Genomic DNA, 21,288 nt, shown 5'->3' with positions numbered 1-21,288 from the left:
TTCCTAATTCCTTCTTTAGCTCGGCTTGTATCTTCTGCATTATTTTCTTCGTGAACTGTTCGTTTGCCTTTCAACGCACCTGTCATTCTTTGATTTCCATGCGGTTCCATGAAGCGTATCCACGCATGTATCATTGAGACGCACACTAAACCAGATAGCTTCCTGATTTTCGTTCATGATAAAATCAATTACCATTATATTTTTCTGAGTACTTTTGCATAGATCTGGTTTAAGTAAGCTCATTGCACACTTTTCTGTCAATTGTAAAATGTGCATTTAGAGCTTTAACAACTGTCTCTCTTAGATTCATTTTCTATGAAAATTCTTTATCCTGCAAGATCCGTGGTTTCCTTTTTTTAAGTGAAGCCTGATCAGCCGGTGAAATCTTGTTAAAGGTCAAATCTTTCATCAAATAGCAACTTTTTCTAGTTTCTTATATTCATAGTGTATCTGAAGTGGCACAAGAGATGCGAGGAAAATGTGTGTCTTGAAATCCCTCTTCCTGGACCCTCTGATTATACTGAGATAGCCCACTTGTTCCATCTAAACTAAAGTTACACTTAAGAAGAATGAAGATCTCTGTATTTTAAGGCACTCTCAAAATCACTGTCTCTTGCACTTGAAGAAGTCTGCACATTGTGTGGTCTAGCATTGACTGAAGGATAACTTCAGCAGCTGATTCAGTTGCATGGATTGCTTCAAGATAGCACTTCTTCTTAGCTTCCAGAACCTGGTTATACGAAGGGTACGGGTGTACCCAAAAGCCATGTTTTTTTTACAAAACAACCTTATCAGCTTCAAAGTACTCTCCATGACACTTAATACATTTGTCCAATGTGATTCCATTCTTGGAAACATTTTTTAAACTCTTCTGTTGTGATGGCTGACAGCTCCTTCCTCGTTTTTTTCTTCACCTGTCTACGTCGACAAATCGCTGTCCCTTCATGTCCCTCTTCATTCGGGCAAACAAAAAAAAGTCGCACGGAGCGAGGTCAGGTGAGTAAGTGGCGTGGGGCAAGAGAGTCGTGCTGTTTTTTGCCAAAAACTTGCACACTGAGATGGCTCTTTGTGCTGGTCACTCAGATTCCGAGGCACAAATTTGGCAGCGACCCTTCTCATTCCCAAATCTTCCGTTAAAATTCACTGAACCGAGCTCAAAGATAGTCCAGATAACTTCCCCAGCTCTTCAACGGTCCGTCGTCGGTCTTCGAGCACAAGTTCATGAATTTTATCGACATTTTCGTCCGTTCTGGAAGTTGACGGACGTCCAGAACGGGGTTTGTCATCAATCGACATGTCACTTTTCTTCAAGCGAGAAAACCACTCGTACACTTGAGTTTTCCCCATAGCGCTGTCCTGGTAAGCTGTGTTCAACATCACAACCGTTTCTGCGGCATTTTTCCCGAGCAGGAAATAAAATTTCACCGCCGCACGCTGTTCTCTTACATCGGCCATCACAAAAAAAGAGTTGCGAGCGAAACTGCTTTTACGAAAAAAGATCACCGTGACCAGAGACAACCTTCCCTGGCGAAGCCACTGGGAGCTAGTGATGGGTCGTTCGTGAACGAGTCGTTCAAAAGTAACGACTCTCTCTTGTGAGCGGTGAACGACTCGTTCACCAGAATTGAACGACACGTTCAAAGAGTCGTATGTGTGCCACGACTCCTCCGCCCGCCAAGCAACTATTATTCCATTATTCCCTCTCCTTTCCACGAATTTTGCGAGGAAGGCGCATGCGCAAGTGTATACTAGCCTGGCGGCCGGAATTTTTTAAAGAAAGCAAGTCGATTCTGCGGGCAGCAAATGGGGACTGGAGAGGAGAGGGAGGGGGGGTCCTCTCTGTTCCTTTTCCCTACCCCTAGTTGAGTAAAGCTGGCTGAAACGTGCCGTGTACGATGAGAGGGGAAGGAGCATGCTCGCGAGTCGACTCTTTCCTTCGTTCAAAGAGTCGTGGCACACTTTAGCGACTCTTTGAACGAAGGAAAGAGTCGACTCGCGAGCTCGCGACTCGCGAGTGTTGTTTGCAGAGAGAGAGAGCGCGCAACCTCAGCCCATGACGGGCAGCGAAGAACAGCCAACAAATTTGTCCTGTAGTTTCAAGTTCGGCCAAACCATTAGCGCTAAAATTACAAGAAATTAAATGTTAGTAAAAAATATTAGGAGAGTCTTGTAAAGATTTTGGGAAGGTGTTAGGCACAGACCTCTTGATTACAATATTCCGATTAGCCTATTTTGAGTTGTTATTGTTTAAGTCCACTTTATGTGCAGATAGGATAGTCGGGACTGGACCTACAGTTTAAAGTGGGATCCGAACCTCCACTTTGTATTGAACACGGTACCCCTTGATTACCGGCGACGTTATCACTACGCCATCGGGGAGACCCGATTAGCCTATTGGAGCATAAAAGTGGACTTATAACAATTTTTGCCAAGCAAACCATTTTAATACACGACAGCGTTAACCACTATGCTATTAAAGTGAATCAGAAAAGGGAGGCAGTAATTTATAATTTGCAACCCAAAATACTTAGTGTGGAAAGCGATTGTTACTTTTAATTATTTTCTAAAGCGCCGGCCTCCATGGTGGAGTGGTTAGTACACCTCATTACTCATCCTGATCTTCGCGATTACCCAAAAAAAGTGACAGAAAGGCGAAGTAAAATAAACCAAATCAATCAACCAATCATTATTTTCTAAAGCAAGATCAAAGACAATAAACACCTTTTGTTTTCTGTTACTCCAAATCCAAAAATGACGTAATACAAGCAGCAAGCACAAGTTCAAATGATAAACCTTTAGTGAAAATAACAAACATGTATTAAAACAAAAATTATAACTTACAATTTTTTATATTCAGTTAAGAATTACCTAATAGAACAAACCACATGATAATGAATTAATTATAAGTGGACTCGTGAAATGAAGGTCCTTTTATATTTGAATACTACATTATGTTCTGTTTTTCTGATTTTTTAATAAAGAACCTGAGAGACAAACACACGCTCACACACGCAGTTATACATAATTTCTTATAATCCGATCTATAATAGATATTCAATTTGTTATAACATTAATTTAATATATTTTGTGTAATACAAGGAACAAATTTGAAATTATGCGGGGAACGGTGGGGATTTCCCCTCTAACGATCATATCATGCAATTTCCCTCTCTTTCTCTCTGTATGCATGTGTACATACATATACTTATATATTATACACGTGAGATTAGAAGATTAAAATTTAAATCACATTGAAATGATAACGTTATTATAGACGAATCACAAATTTACACCAATAGAAACACAGCATTATATACAAAATAAAAGTAAAACACAAATGAAAAGCAAAGATAAATATGAAAATTTAGTGCGCAAAATCATTGCAAAACAAAAATGCAATCAATAAAATTAATATTGACAAAACTAACTCAAGTATTCTATAATGTATGCCGGCGTGGTTAGCACATCAAGGGTCTCGAGAAATATAGTTTAAGAGATGTAAGGGATGATCCTTCCACATAGTACACCCTGGACTGCATTTTGCAGACTAACGAGGCTCTGGCGTCTATACCTACGGCCAGTATAATTTTCGTAGGAATGTGTGTGTGTGTGTTGTCCTGTGTTTTGTCCTTATGTGTGCTGAGTGCCTTTACAGCCTCAGCTTTTAACCGGTCAGATTATTTTAATATTTTAGTTACTACAGGACATTACAGTTATGTTATTTTAGTTCTGGTAAGGGGCTGGATCCCGTGCAAAATAGCCTAAGTGACGCACACAAAATTTTAAATTCATATTCAATCATAGCCTTTAGTATAAAACAGAGATGTGATGGGGAGGGCCGGCCCCCGTGGCGGAGTGGTTAGCACATCGCGGCACGAGGGCAGGGAATCCTGAGACCGATATTCGGTGGAAACACATAGCGGCTCGGGATACCACTTTTGCCCAGGCTTTGCTCTTCTGCCACTTTGGCTAATCGCGAACATGAAAATCAGTGATGATATAATGAAATTGATGAAGTGACACTCAGTTCCGAGATTCCTCTTAGCGCACTGTTCTAACCACTCCTCCACAGAGGCGACTGAAATTGTTGGAAGTGAATCAGTTTGACAAGTAGCAGGACATTACTAAATCGCAATGAAAACAGGGCCAACCCTTCCAAAGTTGGTGAGATGATGAGAGACACTCTGTGTAAAATGTACTGTCCGAGAATCTCGTCTCATTGGAGTAACGATACCGATTTATGCTTTGAAATCGATAAACGAACAAGACCTGACAGGTGTTTTTGACTTGAAATCAAATCACGAACAAGATATGCATTCTCATTCACGAGTTGAAACGATGTGCCAAGTCATCTTGTCTCACCACGATACTCGATCGAGTTGCTCTTCCGCTTCGTGCACATGTAAACCTTTTAATTTACACGTTCAATTTTATTTATCCAAGAAAACAAATCTGTTAACATGAGAATGAACATAAGAAATAAGCTACTAGTTATTTTCCCATTAAGGAACAAACAAATTTTAAAATGCTATAATTTCTTATAAATTAGCATGCAGTAATTATATTTTATAATTAATTAATTCAGTTTTAATATTTTAACTGCCTAACACGCTTTGTTGTATTTTATGCATCTTTTATACCTAATTACTTAGTATTGACAGCGAGGATGAATGAATTTTACGTACAGATAAGCTAATCGGGACTGGATCTACAGTTTAAAGTGGGATCCACCAGGTATCGTTACAAGGCAACGGCGGAGGATGGATGGTGATTAGAGTAATTGACAAGAGGTTAAATACAGATTACCACTCATCTCTGGGCTGGGGTTCGAACCCGGAACTTTCGGTGTCAATAGGCTTACTTTGAGGAGGGCGACACCACTTATCTGTCACTCCAAGATTATTTCAAGCTGGCCAACATAGAAACCAAGAAACAAAGAACATGCACCATGGAGTATGTTTTATTTATGTTATTCAGCCATCCTTTCATTCCTTGTTAAATCCTGGTAAGGAAATCGCTTCCTGTCTCGGATTCGATCCTCGGTGGAGGCACCTTGCCCAGTGATTTAGACCCCCAGTTTAAAATGTAGCTTCAATCCCGAGCATAAAGTGAACTTTAAACATTGTCTGACAAAATCGTTTTCATATGACGTGAAATATTTCATTAACGTTAACGTGTAAATATTTTACTAATGAAAACAGCATTAAAGAATAAATATAGAAGTTTAATCATAAATCTCATCGTACATGATACTGCAAAAAAGCTTTTATTGAATGACTGCAGAATTAGGAACAACTACGTAAGATGGACATGGGTCATGTTCACGAGTGATATAAACAGCTGTTGGCCATCTGCGGTGAGCCTACGTGTTAAGGTGTTTTACTAGTAGAAAGCAACATTAAAAAAAATACATACGTATAATTTGGCCCGCTTTATAGAAATTCGATCATACATTATGATATTGGCAGAAACTTATATTGAATGACTGTAGAACAACAAAAACATGGATATGGGATGGACATGGATAATGTTCAAGAGCAATATATATTTCTTAAACACAGCTGTTAGCCATCCGCGGAGAGCGAGCGGGTGGATCCTACTTTAAACTGTAGATCCAGTCTGCTGGCGAGACTGCCGCCGCCGCGCCTTGTGTAAGAGAGCTCGCGACTCGCGAGCGAACGATGAGTGAGGAGAAGAGTCGTTAAGGTGCTTAATGACTCTTCGTGCCGACTCGCGAGTCGTGAACGATGAGGGAGGAGAAGAGTCGCTAAGGTGCTTAATGACTCTTCGTGCCGACTCGCGAGTCGTGAACGAATGATGGGCAAAGAGTCGTGGGACTGTGCTGTGACTCTTCGTGCTGTTTCAAGAGTCGTGAACGAGCGATGCTCGTGGAAATGCAAGCATGTGTCGCAGCGCAGATCTGGAGTGCATTTTGTTGCGATATTAAAACCAGTGATCGAATGCAAAAAAGGAAGAATATGTAAATGCACGTTATTACTAATAAAAGGTTGATATAATTATAAAGCATTACTGTGTATGCTATCGTACTGCATAATTTGCATTATCCGCAGCATGAAATGTAAACTGAAACAAGATACAAATATAGAAAATCTCACTCATGAGGCAGAGTAATGAAAACAAGTATGTGTATAAAAAAAAGTATAAATTTTGTTTGTGTGTGTGTTTACTGTTTACACATATATGTATATCCACACACATAATCGTATTTGTATTTTTCTTATTTTATGCCGCTTTTCTTCAAATTTTAAGTAATCGCGACGATGAGGATGATGCGTGATGATATAGATGAAGGGACACTCGTAAAGAATATCCTTGCCCAGACCGGGACTAGATCCCGGGAACTTCTGTGGCAAGATCAAATGTCGATTACTTCAGAATCTTGGCCATCTAGTCGGCTACACGCACACACACATACACAAAAATGCAATACAATTTATTAATCTTGAAGGACGTACGTTGTGTTCGTTTACTTAAATACAATCATCTGCTTCAACACCTCCTACCCCCTCTTCAGGCATGTGTTTCGAGAAAAAGAAGCTTGGCGACTCTTTTGAACGACTCATTTGAACGACTCTTCTCAGTGAGCGAGCGCTCATGAGTCGACTCGCACAAATGAACGGCTTGAACCCATCACTACTGGGAGCACTGAACTCGCAACGAGTTGCTCGACGCTTGCCTAGCGGGAAAAATTCGTACTACGGAAGCTCCGCGCCCAGCGCAGCGTTATTCCGGTTTCTTTTGGGCACACCCTCGTATATCTTTTCCTGCACGCTTTATTGATCTGTTAAATATGATAGATAAGTATTTTTTTGGAAAAAAATGTATCACGTATCCAATAACATTTTACAACTTTTTATGAAAAGGGGCCAGAAGGGCCAAGAACTACTTTTGGATCCTGAAACTAGAAACCTTATTCTAACGTAAGATGGTTGAATCTTAACTTGAGCTTGTTTGAGTCGTTTTGCAACTCAACGAGAAGTATCGAAAAAGAAGAAATCTGTGGCAAACTTGAGTTCCTGCACATTAACAATTCAACACTTGATTAAACCAGATGACAAAAGTATGTCCTTATAATTAAAGCTTAAAACTAACAAAAAAATAATTTTCAAAGCGCAATTGGCATCCGATAGATGTTTATAAAGAGACAAAACTAACTACGTGGAAAAGTCCTTTCTGCAACAAACAAACATCATAGCTGTACTTCAAGGGTTGGTAGCCAACTGAAGGCGACACTTATTGTGTGACATGAGGTAGTTTTCAATAGAATGGACCTTTTATTCTAGAATTATTAGAATACTAAACCTACTTCCACAACTTTCACTTTTGGGATTTTGACCAGGTTTTGCATTCACTGGTCGGAGCGCTGATCATTTATTTAGCAGGGTACCCTGGATAACTTTGCTGGATAACGTCTTCTGATTCACAAATTATGCAATAGATTCAACATTCATGGCAAATTTCTCACCCTTCTCACAGACTACCTTAGCGATCGCCAACAACGTGTTGTTCTTCCTGGAACTGTTTCTAACTTTCTTCCTGTCCTCTCTGGAGTTCCACAGGGTAGTGTTCTAGGACCTCTCTTGTTTATATTATTCGTCGATGACCTTGCCGACCATCTCACAGCTCCCTCTAGCAATTACCTTCTTTTCGCAGATGACTGTAAAATTTTCAGGGAAATCTCCACTTCCGACGATACTCATCTTCTTCAGAATGACATAGCAACCTTTACTTCCTGGTGCCTGACATGGGGCCTTACATTACATCCTGACAAGTGTACTACTCTCACTATCTCTCTCAAGAAGAATCTGTTAAAGTCATCTTACTCCATCTCTGGCAATAACATCAAAGCAGTATCCTCTCACAAGGACCTAGGCATTGTTTTCGACCAAAAGCTCACATTTGAGGAACATATTTTATGCACCACAAAAAAAGCCATGCGTCTCTTAGGTTTACTCTACCGTTTCACTGAAATTAGTGACATCTCAGCCCTCACTTTGTACTTCAAATCATTCATCTCCCCAATAATAGAATACTGCTCTCCCGTCTGGTCCATGGCATGTCCCACTCACCTCTCCAGATTCGATTCAGTCTTTCACTTCTTCCTAGCTATAGTCCGTCACAGGGTTCCCTCATTACGCAATTTTTCATCTCCGCATCTCTTGTCTTTTCTAAACTTACAAACTGCTTATCAGCGACGTTTGCAGAATGATTTCAGTTACTTATACAAAATTGTGAATGGCAAAATCCGCTGCAACACACTTCTTGAGGAATTCCACTTTAGAGTACCTATGCGCACAACTCGCAATACAAGGTTATTTTATACTAAAAAACCTAGACTAGAAATTCAAAAAAGATCTCTTTTATAGACTTGCAGCACAATACAATGATCTCCCCTCAAGTATTGATATATTTTCCTCCGAGTTTGCCTTTCGGTCTTCTATCAGAGGAAATACTTGTAATTAATATCACATAGTGCCATCTCTTACTTATTTTTTTGTTCATTTGCTATTCACTTTTATGTTGTTTTGTTACTCTTAATTATTTCTTATTTATTTTTATTTATTTATTTTATTTTATTTTATTTTTATTTTATGCTTATTATAATTATTGCTTTCTCATTGTTGACAATTTCAGTGTAAAATGGCCACCTGTGCTGTATCTGAAATTTTCTCAAATAAATAAATAAATAAATAAATAAATTTAAATGTCCTAAAACTTATAAAGGTTAACAAACTTCACTGAAACTATCAATTTGCTGGAATGGTCACCATTAGTACATAAATGCGAGCGACTTTCCTTAGATCCATGGGCCCACGCAGCGAAGGGGGGGGGGGTCCTTTTTTGGCTAAAGCCCCCCTTCCTCAAAGTTTAAGGACTTAACATTTCTTATACAGTTCCTGAAACAGTGTGTGTACGTGTCTGTGCACGTAATGTATGTAACAAAATGATAAAGCAACGCGTGGTCCTTATGTACGCCTCTGTTGATGTTTTTGGTTATAACATGTAGCTTTACTATTTAAAAAAAGGCTTTCTTGACAGATAAATGAATATAGAGTGCGTAAGCTTTGCGGATAGGGAGTGGTAAATTTCCGAATTTTTACAGTTTCGGAGTGGTTAGTACAGCGCACTATGACGAAAGATGTCTCTGGTTCGAATTCAGGCCTGGGAGTGGATGTTCAATTTCATCATATCATCAGTCATCCTCATCTTCGCGATTGGCTAAGAGTGGCAGAAAAACGATGCTAAATAACTCAAATCAATAAAGAATGAAGTTGGAACTTACAGGTTTTTATCGCAAATAAAAAATAATCCTTTAGAATGTATAAGGATATCTGCATAATGTAATGTGTTCTTCGAAAGTCGCGGCCTCTGGAAAACTGGACCTTTTTGTAATTTTTTACCGATCTGCGAAGGGAACATCCACAAAACAAAATAAAAAATGTGAAGAGATTGGTTTCATGCTACAAACTTATGGAGCGAAGCGTCGCCGCGTCGCACTTCCTGCCTTCGTTAGCTGCGCATCCCTGTGCCTCTTTTCGTTCCTTAGCTTCACCTCTGTTCCTCCTTTAGCTTCCCCTCTGTTCCTCCTTTAGCTTCCCCTCTGTTCCTCCCTTAGCTTCGCCCCTCTTCCTTCCTTAGCTTCGCCCCTCTTCCTTCCTTAGCTTCGCCTATCTTCCTTCCTTAGCTTCGCCTCTCTTCCATCCTTAGCTTCGCCTCTCTTCCATCCTTAGCTTCGCCTCCCTTCCTTCCTTAGCTTCGCCTATCTTCCTTCCTTAGCTTCGCCTCTCTTCCATCCTTAGCTTCGCCTCCCTTCCTTCGTTAGCTTCGCCTCTCTTGCTTCCTTAGCTTCGCCTCTATTCCTTCGCTGTGCTTGTACCTTAGTGAGCGAGTTGTACTTGTTACACGTATTGCTAGGGAGTGGTTAGCACAACTCGCTACGACGCTAGGGTCCTGGTTCGAATCCCGGTATGGACATGGGTGTTCTTTATGGTTGACTCTTCATCAATTTCATCGTATCATCATCACTCATCTTCATCTTCGCGATTAGCCAAAAGTGTCAGAAATGCGAAGAAAAATAAATTAAACCAACGAATAAATCAAAATGTACTTTTTCTAATCTGCCATGTTTGTATCTCCACTTGGCCCCCGCTCCAGTGCCTCGCTCATTCCTGGAACAATTAACCAGGCAGATGATAGGTTACATAATCACAGCAAGTTTTCCCTTCACCATCACGCTACAGCTAGTTGTGCGCTAACGTTGTAGCCTGCAGCAAAACCTGGAGAAGCAGCCTGTCGTTAGTTGCACGATCGTCGTGATTTTGCATTATGTGCTTCGACTGGACTCGGGGAAAGGTCGCACGGAAAATAGGTCGCTCATAGCCCTCCGCGCTACCATATTTCCATCACAGCGGCCGTGAGAGATAAGGCGCTATAGCATACTTGCAGTGGGAGTCTTTGAAACAATGTTCTCAGGGAGAAGTGTGGGTGGAGGAGTTAAGACTACGCCCCCAAGAGGTATGTAGAGATTTTTAATTTTTTGATTTCGTCCAATTTATGCACTGATAGACTAATCGGGGCTGGACTTAAGTTTAGTTGGATCCGAACCACTAGGTGCCTCCACCGGATATCGAACAATGTTTAATTTCTGTATGCGTGCTTCGCCAAAATCACATTTTAAGAGCTCTGGCGATACTGGTGTCTGGTTCGATTAGGATTCTACTTAAAACTGTTGGAACAGTTCGCATTAGTTTTCTATGCATAAGTGGAACTAACTTTGAGACTTCCACGCCTGTATTTGTGTCCTGTTAGAAGCAACTTTTAATTCCAGCTACCTCTTTCCTCTCCCTTCTTTCTTCCCCCCTCTCTCTCTTTCACCTTCTGTTTACAGATAGTGTGTGTGTATATATATATATATATATATATATATATATATATATATATATATATATATAAAGGTAAAGTTTTCCCCTGTGCTTTGCACCACGCCATGAAGGCGTATAGGGGGTGTGGGGGTAACGCCCCACACTTTCTTGATCCGGTCGTGAGTGGGGGTGATGTGATCAGCACCACGCCCCTGACCGCCTTTACCCCCCAGGGTTTCCCCCAGGTACCCATGTTATTCGACACTGGGTGGACGCCGGGGCCGCTTCCAACGTTAGAAAAGTTCCCGGATTTGAACCGGCCGGGGATCGAACCCGGGACCTTTAGCATGGTAGTCAGACGCGTTACCGACTGAGCCACCGCGGCCAAGTGTGTGAGAGAGAGGAAGAAAAGAGAAAGATACCTCCTTCCATCTTGTTTCCATCTTTCTTCCTAACCTCTTTTATTCCTTCGTTTCTTCTATATCTCTCTCTCTGACCCTTTCTTCTCCGTCTCTATCTCTTCGTTGTTCTCTCTCTCTTTCTCCTAAAGCAGAGTTTCTCAACAGCCGAGACCCCGACTTCATTTGTAACGGGCCGTGAGAGGTTCTCCTAAAGATTACAATTTGCAGCCCGAGCTGGCAACGACCTGGATAGTAGGCCTTTCGTTCTGGATACACCCGCCGTAAGAGGAAATTCTTTCTCGTCGTTCAAAGCCGTTCTGAGGGACTGTCCCCCAAAATTTGAATCTCAACCAAGGGACAGTTCTCAAGTTAGTCGGAAATGTGAAGCGACTTGCAACCCGAAATGGCAACCACCTGGAAGTATAGCTTTTGTTCCAGTTTCCACTGCGATAGCAGAAAATACTTTCGTGACAGTGGCGGTGAGACATTAAACTAACAGGCGTTGCTTCCCGACTCCAAGTCTGCGCAGCAATTTTCGTTAACAAACATATTGAAGCGGCAATTGGAATTTTCCGGTGTCCGAAATGGAACATGACAATGAAATCCAGCACTTACAAAATTAATGTAATGATCAGGGCTCGGAAGTTGAAGACCTATAAATTGCCAAGAAAAGACATAAAAAGGCCTAAAAATGTCAAAAAAAGACCTAAAAACTGAAAAAAGGACGTATAAATGTGATCCAAATTAATTAATAACTTCAGTTTTAATTACATATTTAATGAATATGCGCGGCACCTCCTTATCTGACTTGAGATCCTTGCAGGCGCGTGCTGTCTGGTCGTATGCACCGTGCTGAAAGCTTCAAAACAAGAGAAAGTTGCCACTTACAGCGCGATCTTCCAGACAAGTTACGGTTAAAGGACCTTGTACCGTACCTGCTTCAGTCGTCCAAAAATGTTTTTCTCTCGTTTCAGGGATGGTTCAAATATATTTATTTCTTTTATTTCTTTACTACAGAAAGGATGTTTAAGAGGTGATGAACTGATGATGATTCGAATTGAGAATGGGCAGTAAAAACGTAGTCGACAATGTACACCTTCTGGTGTAAACATCCAACGCCAAAGCCACAGCAAAAGAATACAAACTTTTTAATTGGTCCATTGATAGGGACATTGATTTTTCTTTTTCAGGACTTCTTGTAGCACATTTCCCCGCGAAATACACAAGAACTTATACTTCCACTATGCGTTTAAACTAGTGTTTCAAATTGTAGGTCACATGACCTACTCCGTTCGTGAGAGTTTGATACATTAGATTGTGTAGGAAATTTCTGTCCGAGCGATGTTACGGCTCTCGTGTGACGGTAGGTGCGCGCTCGATCTCCGTCAAAACGTCGCCACTTTGCTCGGTTTGAGCAAAACGTTCCGGTAAAAGTGAAAAGTGGAGGAAACCTCTATTTGTACATGGTTTCATGTAGCCTCGCGAGTTATTAAATGCATAACGCACATTATAGTTTTGGACTCGCGTACTTTGACCACGTCTTGTACGCTCGCAAGCCTGACCTTCGGCCACGTTGTGGGCGTAATCATATTATAGATGGGGTAAAATGTCAGCATGTTGTATTTAATGAAGGGGAACAAATGTATAAGTTGGCTAATTTGAAAAGTTTAGAAAGTAACTTAATGTGTGTATGGGCTCTAATAAGGTACAAATATTCAAAATATTTTTGTCTATTTACTTAGTAATAAACTGAGTAAGTAATAACCGTTTCAAGATAATTAGTTTGGATGTTTTGCATAAACGAATTCAATAGCGGCACTAAATTGGAAATTCAATATTTTCGTCTTTTGTCATTTTCACATTTTTAAACTTAATTGGAAAATAATTGTTTTCGTCATTCTCCTCAAATTCCTACCTTGCCTCTGCAATAAATTCTGACGCTCGTACTTTAAAATACCAAAATTCTACTATAATTCACTTAACAGTAGCTTACGGGGTGAAAATAAACTTTCTTTAAGTTCCCTAGCAACGTCCGTTTCCATGGTGAACAACAATCACGGCAAACTCCCTAAATAATTGTTCGTTATTATACCTCTAAACATTTAATTAAAGCAACCACGCAACCACGATGAAAATATTTTCGCATTGATTTTACCAATATATACGTAATTGTATCTGGGCTGAAACTCCTTATGTAGATGTCAGTCTTGTTTGTGGCACCTTTTCAAAACCAGGAGTTCATTCATCTGTGTGTGATCTGTGGTAGCTAGACAATTAAGAATTGAAAGGAAACAATGTGTGCTGCAAAAGAAAATGTCCGTGGAAACGGTTGCTAAGGACGTGAGGAAAGGGCATTTTCACCCTTAGAAAAGGGCCAAGTGAGCGATTTTTTAAAATTTTCTCGGCCTTTTGGGACATTTTCATGGGGGGTCGTAATCGGGCATTTTTTTGGCTCCGGGGCTTCTTCCTTCATGGAGAACCAGAGGCGTCTCCTGAACGCATGCGCCAATTGTGGGAAAGTAATGAAAAGTAAGTGAAAGAAAGTAATAAGTCTTTTCCCACAATTGACGCATGCGTCACTTCAGATCCAAGAAATGTAATATAAGCGTAGTTGAGCGATCTCGTCTAAAATAAATACTTCTATATGAAGAAATTAGAATGTAGAAATGCTCATTAATGTCGTCGCAGAGCAAACTGTCCTTTTTCCCACAATTGGCGCATGCGTTGAGGAGACGCCTCTGTGGAGAACATTTATGTCAGTGAGTGAGCGGTAGGATTGGGGCTTTATATATATTGGATAAAATGTTGTGAAACGAGCGCGTCATACATGCAGAAATATGCTACATATTGTTTTTTTAAGCCTAAAACACAATATGTTGGCGGGATTTTTCGTTGTTTGAGCACAAAATGTGTTGAAATTTGCGGGGAAATCAAAAATTCCCGTTATATCGTGAGTTCCTATGGGTTAAAATGTATGCAGAACGCATTCATAAACATTTTTGTTTGGAACAGTTAACATTTTTGGATGTTCTCGCGTTTGCGAAAAATCTAGGCCCGTATTCATTGCCTTTGTGCAATGCAGCTTAACGTGTCGCTTCGGTTTGGAAGGTTGCGTTTATTACTGACGGTTCATTTTCAAGCGACACGTGTCGCTTCGGTCTGAAATACCCCTTACTCCAACATTTTCACAGCGTACATCCACGCATTTCTTGACCTTGCCCATCTCAACCTTGGGCCCATCTTTGGCGCGTGGCCTAATTCGAATGACGTAAGCAATTAGCTGCCGATGTACAGTTTGGAGGCGTCGGTTAATGAAGGCAGAAACGACAATTTCCTGTCTGCATCCTGACTGACGCCACGAACGCCCTCGTCTTTGTTTTTCTCTCCCCTCCCCTCCCCCCTCACCTCTCCTGTGGGTTGACTTTGATGATAAGCTGCGATTCATGTCCTGAGGGAAGATAATTTAAGAGGTGGCCTGCTGGAGTTACATAATTTGATCCCCAACGAAGGTTTCAAGCGAAGGATGGAGTGGGCAGGTCGCGTGCTAAGTTCAGGACAATGAGACGCCTGTTGTGGGTTTGTCTGGGACATGACGTAATGGAGCTCCCTGTTATGAGGAGCGCTTCTCGGCTTTCAGATGTCAATTGCAAAGACACGTGTGCGGAAATTGTCTACGTCATCGTGATGGTACTCGAGGATGCATCTTTGGGGCATATTCTTCTTAACATAGAAGTGGGCGAAGTGAGCTGACAGTGCCGTGGGGCTTGTAGAAAAGAAAAAGTATTATAATAAATAGAAGCGACAAAAATAATGGAAAAGGCTGAAAAAAGAGAAAAATGTTCACCACATCACGCTACCACGGCAGGATTCCCGGGTTCGAATCTCGGCCGGGACACTGATGTTCTTTGTGAGTGTCCCTTAATCAGTTTCATCACATAACTCATCTTCGTCGTCGCGATTAGCCAAAAGTGGCAGAAAAGCGAAGTAAAATAAACCAAATCGATCAATCAATTTTCCTCTTGCAAGAAGAAAGTGAGAGAGAAAAGGGAGAGGAGAGAAAGAGGGAAGGAAGGAAAGATATGGGGTGTCTCCCCCTCTTCCCCCTCCCTCCCTCGCCCATCTTTCCAAGGAGAGAAGGCATCTGCATTCCCTCTCACACACTTATAGGAAAAGGAGAAATTACATTCCACTTTTTTTTTTTTTCAAATTTTGTACTGATGCGTGCACAACATGGACGCATCTACTAGAATAATCCGAAAAATCCCATTCCTGTGTTTTAGAGTAATTTTAGGCGTAATTAGACGCACGCTGTTACGGCTCTGTGTTATTTGGAAATTTTCATATGTTCCGCGAATCAACGCGCGCCTGTAATTTAGTAACTAACCTGAATGTGATTTACTGACGCCTGCAAATTCTAAAGCAAATTTCTTTTCTATAAAATAAGTTAATGAAAGAAAGATATAATATCTTAACTTTTAAAATGTTTAACGTTCATTGAACGCAATCATTTGTAATCAAAGGGGGTTGGAGAGTAAACCCTCAGAGGTATAATTATCCAGAAATGTCGATATTGACAAATTGGCTCCTGGGTGGACTAAGGAGATTATCCTGGGTGGACCAGGCGAAATTAGACAATTATAAAATTCGCTTATAAACCGTATTCAGTTAGCACTAATTATGACTAAATTATCCCTTCCGTGATCCTCAGTTTAACTGCATCTCTTCCACCAAAGTGACTGTGTTCTGTTACTACAATAAACTATTGAAATGATAATTCAGTGTTCGTGATTCCATAATCCTGGGATGGCTTGAGTGTAGGCCCAGATAGAGTTAGTGTTACTGGCAGTAAAAGCAACGAGTTCACTAACTGATCAACGGGACGGGAACGTAGCAACATTATACGTCTAATGCGGAAATGACTCATATTTACTCCAAGTAAAGGAAAGGAAATCATATTTTGAACTGAAATGAAAACCTGCGAAATGGCGCAAATATCACATTTCTTTGTAAAAATACGTAAAATATCTAAAAAAAAACAACATTAAATTAATATATATGTCATTTTTTAAATATTTTACTTGGCTGCAGGCACGTACCCAGGGGAGGGGCCATGCCCCCCCCCCCGAGCCATTAATTTTTTTAACGTGAACCTATAAAAAAGCTATGAAAATAACCGACGATTTTTTAAACTTTTTAAAATTTCAATTTTGTCCTTGCATAAACGAGTAGAGATGCAGTCTCCAGAAGTCTGCAGTCTGCGATATTGGGTACTTTAGTTTTATAACCATTGATGCAAGGCTACCAGCAATGGCGGCGATTGGAGGGGCATCGAGGGGGGAGGGCAGTGACCTCCCAGTTTTGGCACCCAATTGCCGCTATTGCCTACCAAGTGAAAATTTCTCTCTCTCTATTTTTTTGGTTAACCATAGCCCGCTTCGATCCTTCGTAGCGGGGTATGGGTTAACTACATTTAGAATTATTTATTGTAGTAATAATTGCTAATGCGTATATTTTGTAAACATAATTATCGTGGCTGTTCAATGGTTCTGGTATAAGAAAATAAAGGAAACAATTTTAATTTGCAAATACTTCGGAACAGTATAGGCGATTGGGTGCGAAAACTGGGGAAAGGGGGGCAAGGACAGTTATTTTTTTCTTAATAGTACGGGGGCAAAAGTGGCAAAAAAGAAGTCGGGGGCAACTGCCCCAACGTCCCCCCCAAATAGCCGCCAATGTGTGTGTGTGTGTATAAACACGGATCTGGCCCCTCCCTAAAAAAATCCTGGGTACGGGCCTGCTTGGCTGCATACAAGAAAAGAATCTACATTATTTCAATTCTATTGTTATAACTAGCTTTTATTGTTAAATGCTTCAGCATTGTGTCGGCACAAACTCGTAATGCTTTTGGTAATCAATCCATACAAACCTGCATACAAGTACAAACAAATGAAGTAACAAATCATATGCCCATTGTTATCTGAGCATTCTTTTTCTGCGATTGTGTTTTTCGTAGAATGTTTGTGTATATTCACCGCAAGATAAGGCCTAGCTGCCTGGGAGGGGTGATATTACTCAGTACTACGTCATGCTTCGCAAGAGTTTTATGAAGCCCTTTGGCCCTTGGCTGGTGTGTCACACAAGAGTTCCAGCACTTATGCATGCCCATTGTGATATCAGCCCTCGCTAGTTTCTTGTTTGCACTAAAGCGTAATGTAAACGTGCTTCAAGTTAGAAACAATGTCAAGAATTTGTAATACGAATTCAGAAATAGTGTGATTTTGTTGGTGGTAAGGCGGGAAGGGGATCGAAAAAATGAGTGAATTACAGGAACATTCTGTCACTGTTTTCTCACACCTGGAAAATGAGGCACTTGTTACAATCATTCAGTCGTTACTTTTCCTGATTAAAGATAAGTTGAAAGAAACCTTCACCATTGCATTTCTCGTGAAATTCTAGCCTGATTTGATATCACATCACCCCCTTTCCAATTAAATTTTTTCAGTTGAATTCAATATGGCGGACGTCCGCTTCGAATACACCAAGTCCTAACCTGTTTCTATCATGACTATTTGTACCTAGCCTACGTTTTGGAGGGTGTGTTAAAGGACTTTAGAATTACCCTGTAGTTTAGATCCTAAAGTGTTGGTCGTGAAAGTCTGTGCTAAAGCATTTGTTTTCGAACATTATTTTTTCAACACGTTTAATTTCACATTAATAATGGGAAAACAAACACACAAACTATTCTTGAAAGACAGAAATAAGAAAAATGCTTGATAAATGCATTCCAAATGTAATTCTTTTTTTACATTGACATGCATAACTTCATGCACGATGTATGGTTCACACATATGCAACATGGAGAGACCTAAAATCAGAAAATACATATGCAACATGCCAACACTAAAATGTGTACTCATTCAAAGTTTCTTTAATACATATATCTATATATATGTATATATATTAAAGAAACAGTGCTCGAAAAATTTTCTTCAAAGCTAGGCGCCAGCTCTGAAAATCAGGCGCCAGGAAAACACCTACTAGCAATTGTGTTTCAAAAGTCCCACAATTCAAACTTTGAAAATGTAGATCATGAAAATCATAAGATATATTTACACCAGGTTTTCTGTACTAAACTAATCCTGTAGGCTATCATTGGGTTTATAAATTTGTTAGCATTTTTCTAAATAAAGGCAATTACATTATTTTAAAAAAAAAAAAACATTGTTAATTTGCTGAAGACATCTGAGAACTAATTTTGAACAATAAATGCCAACTCTTAAACAATTTGTGGGATCATTTTTTGGAGTTTGGTTGTAAAACAGTTGCTTTGTGAGGTAGCTACAGCAGAAGCAGGAAGGGCATTTTTATTGGAAAACTTCTTGCACATGAGTGTAAGAATGAGTAGTAAAATACTCTTCAGCAACGCACACGTACTGCTCCAATGAATACGCCATGCTGAATCAATTAAAACAAACAGGCACAGAAGCAGCGAAAGTGAGCGAAGAGAATTCAATGTAAACAGGGGAGTCTAGAATTCTCTCAAGAGCCCAATTTCGGCACAAAATCTTGATTTACGATTTTTCACGTAAATGTATAGCCAATACTTAGACACATGTTTGCGACTGTTGGCATATTTCGACCTGCTAGTGTTGCACTTTTCGCTCAACCCATAAAATCGCCAGTCAAAAATTCATCAAATGTTGCACATGACCAATATTGGTAGCAAATGACAGACTGACATGGCATCAGTCATCAAATGTCTGATTATGACCCTTCGATAATTTCTTACATATTTTTCTTACTCAGAAGTTCATTTCTGGATAAATTTGAATGTTGCTTTCCGCCAGTTATTAATTTATATAATTTTCTGTATGGAGTGAACTGATATTTTTAAGCATTGAAAAATATCTCAATGGATGAGACTTTATAATGCAGAAAACCCGGTGTAAATATCTCTTATGATTTTCATGATATACCACATTTCCAAAGTTTGGATTGTGCGACTTTTGAAACACTCTGTATAAGATGCTGAGTATCACGGTATTCAAAACATCGCTAAATCATTTGAGAAAGCAGGAAATGGGGTGTTGGGGGACAAAGCGTAAGAAATTGTTACGGACTCTATGGAATGCTCACAACGTTGATAAAAAAAAATCATAAGCTAACTTACGCTGTACTGCAATTTGAACTTAGAATCATCAAAATATCGTACATATAACAGCAAAAGATCACAGTCGCCAGGCTGAAATTTTTAGTCGCCATGGCGACCTGGCGGCCGGGATTTTTCGAGCCCTGTATATACATACAACATATATTATTTAAATACATTACACAATCAATTCGTCCATCTCATAATAAACCAACAGCAAAAATTATATAAATTGTCTCTAAATGTGGACGCTCCTTTCCTTCAAGATAATTGTTCATGCATTTAAGACAAAATCAATTAAGAGAAGTGTTACTTCTCTCTCTAGCAATTTACAATGCATTACAAAAAATAATTATACATTGCGAGCGAAGCGAGCAAGAAAATTTTTAGATCAATTGCTTTCCAGACTAACATCAATATTGATTTAATAGGGCGTAAATAATTTCACGGGGCGCCGTGGCATTATATCTTTTACAACTTTTTTCATTTAGATCGTCCGCCGCCCCCTAGCCACGGCGCTGATCTTGATAAAACTAAGAAGAGCATGTATACTGCGAGCGAAGCGAACAAGAAAATTTTACGAAAAGGATTTTATTTACATAAAATTTGCTCCCTGCAGTTACCCTTGGCCTTCAATGTTTGCTCCCCCTAGAACTCATTTCCGTCCACGGTTGGAGGGGGCATTGCCCCCTCTGCCCCCCCCCCCCCGTGGTTGCGCCACTGCAGTCAGTATGTCTCCACATTCGCACCGTTCGTTGTTCGTAGGATATCCAGACGATAGTTCAGTTCCATCCATGTACGCTTCGGTGTTACACGAGCATTCTCGGAGATCAGTGTTGATGGTACTCGGTGATCCACTGTTCTAAACTTTCGCTGCACTTGTATTACAAATTTTAACTCCGCAAGACACACACAGTTTGTTTGTTTTTCTGTGAAGACGTCAGTCCTGTTTGTTGAGCCAGCTAGCGCCACCACTCGCCGGAGTCGCGAACTAGCACAACGATGCCAAAGTTTCATAGTTGTCAGTTTTCCTGTCACAGAGAAGACATATTCCCTGTGCCAGCTAACTAGATCAGGAGAACGAGAACAAGTCTCTGCGCAAGTAGTGACGCGAGACGGCTCCACCAATGAACAGTGAGAGAAACGGGATTGCGTAATGGGCGACTGGAATTACCCGATTTCCTTGCTTCGCTCTTGTCACAGGTCCGTAGCTAGAATTGATCTCCAGGGGGCTCACTGGTTATCAGGGGGGCTTTGTAAACAAAGTCCATTTTTTAAAAAAAATATTAAATGAAGGTAAATTATGTGTGGGGGGCGCTCATTCATTTATAAATATCATATACTACACAAATACTACATTTTTCTAAATTTTTTAAAACATCTCTTGAAGTGTTAATTGACTGATACTGAAATTATCCCTTACACACCCCATACTATTTTAGATGATACAGATATGTATATCACACACAAAAAACTCACAATATTTAATCACAGTGCCTACAGCACATTCCACCCCTGGCCGAAGCAATGAAACTCCCCTTCGTTCCCGAAATTTGGGAGCTGTTGTTGAACTTTGACGCAGATGCGGAGGGAACTTGCATGATGCCATCAAAGTCACAGATTTCTGTCTAAACAGGAGGTTGCAACACGGACAGTGAAGGTACAGATAAAGAAGCTCCCCTATGAAAGAACTTTCTGAAGTCTAGAGAAAATTATAAATACTTAAATACTTGCAGCTACTTCTGTTCATGAACAAAATGAGCGAATGTAATATACTGTTCAGATTCTGTGGACTTATCCTTAAAGTTGTGAGTTGACTACATTTTCACTCTTCGCTGCAAACAAATTATGCAAA

At 40.2% G+C, this 21,288-nt stretch overlaps 1 protein-coding gene across 3 annotated transcripts in view; it reads left to right on the top strand.

Annotated features, from left to right (window-relative positions):
* The window catches only part of LOC146003686 (sialin-like), a 187,465-nt gene that overhangs the window by 113,595 nt on the left and 52,582 nt on the right, over positions 1–21,288 (top strand). The window contains exon 1 of one of the 3 annotated variants that reach the window (XM_083142050.1): positions 10,345–10,536. The exons of the other annotated variants lie outside the window; for them this stretch is intronic. Within the exon in view, the coding sequence (XP_082998176.1) occupies positions 10,485–10,536 (52 nt within the window). The 5' untranslated portion in view covers positions 10,345–10,484. Of the gene's footprint in view, positions 1–10,344; positions 10,537–21,288 lie in introns of those variants that run through there. 3 annotated transcript variants of the gene reach the window in all.

The sequence above is a fragment of the Lepisma saccharinum genome, chromosome 20, assembly GCF_977018435.1.
Source record: "Lepisma saccharinum chromosome 20, izLepSacc3.1, whole genome shotgun sequence".
NCBI classification, from domain to species: domain Eukaryota; kingdom Metazoa; phylum Arthropoda; class Insecta; order Zygentoma; family Lepismatidae; genus Lepisma; species Lepisma saccharinum.
This window is presented reverse-complemented; position numbering and strand designations above follow the sequence as displayed.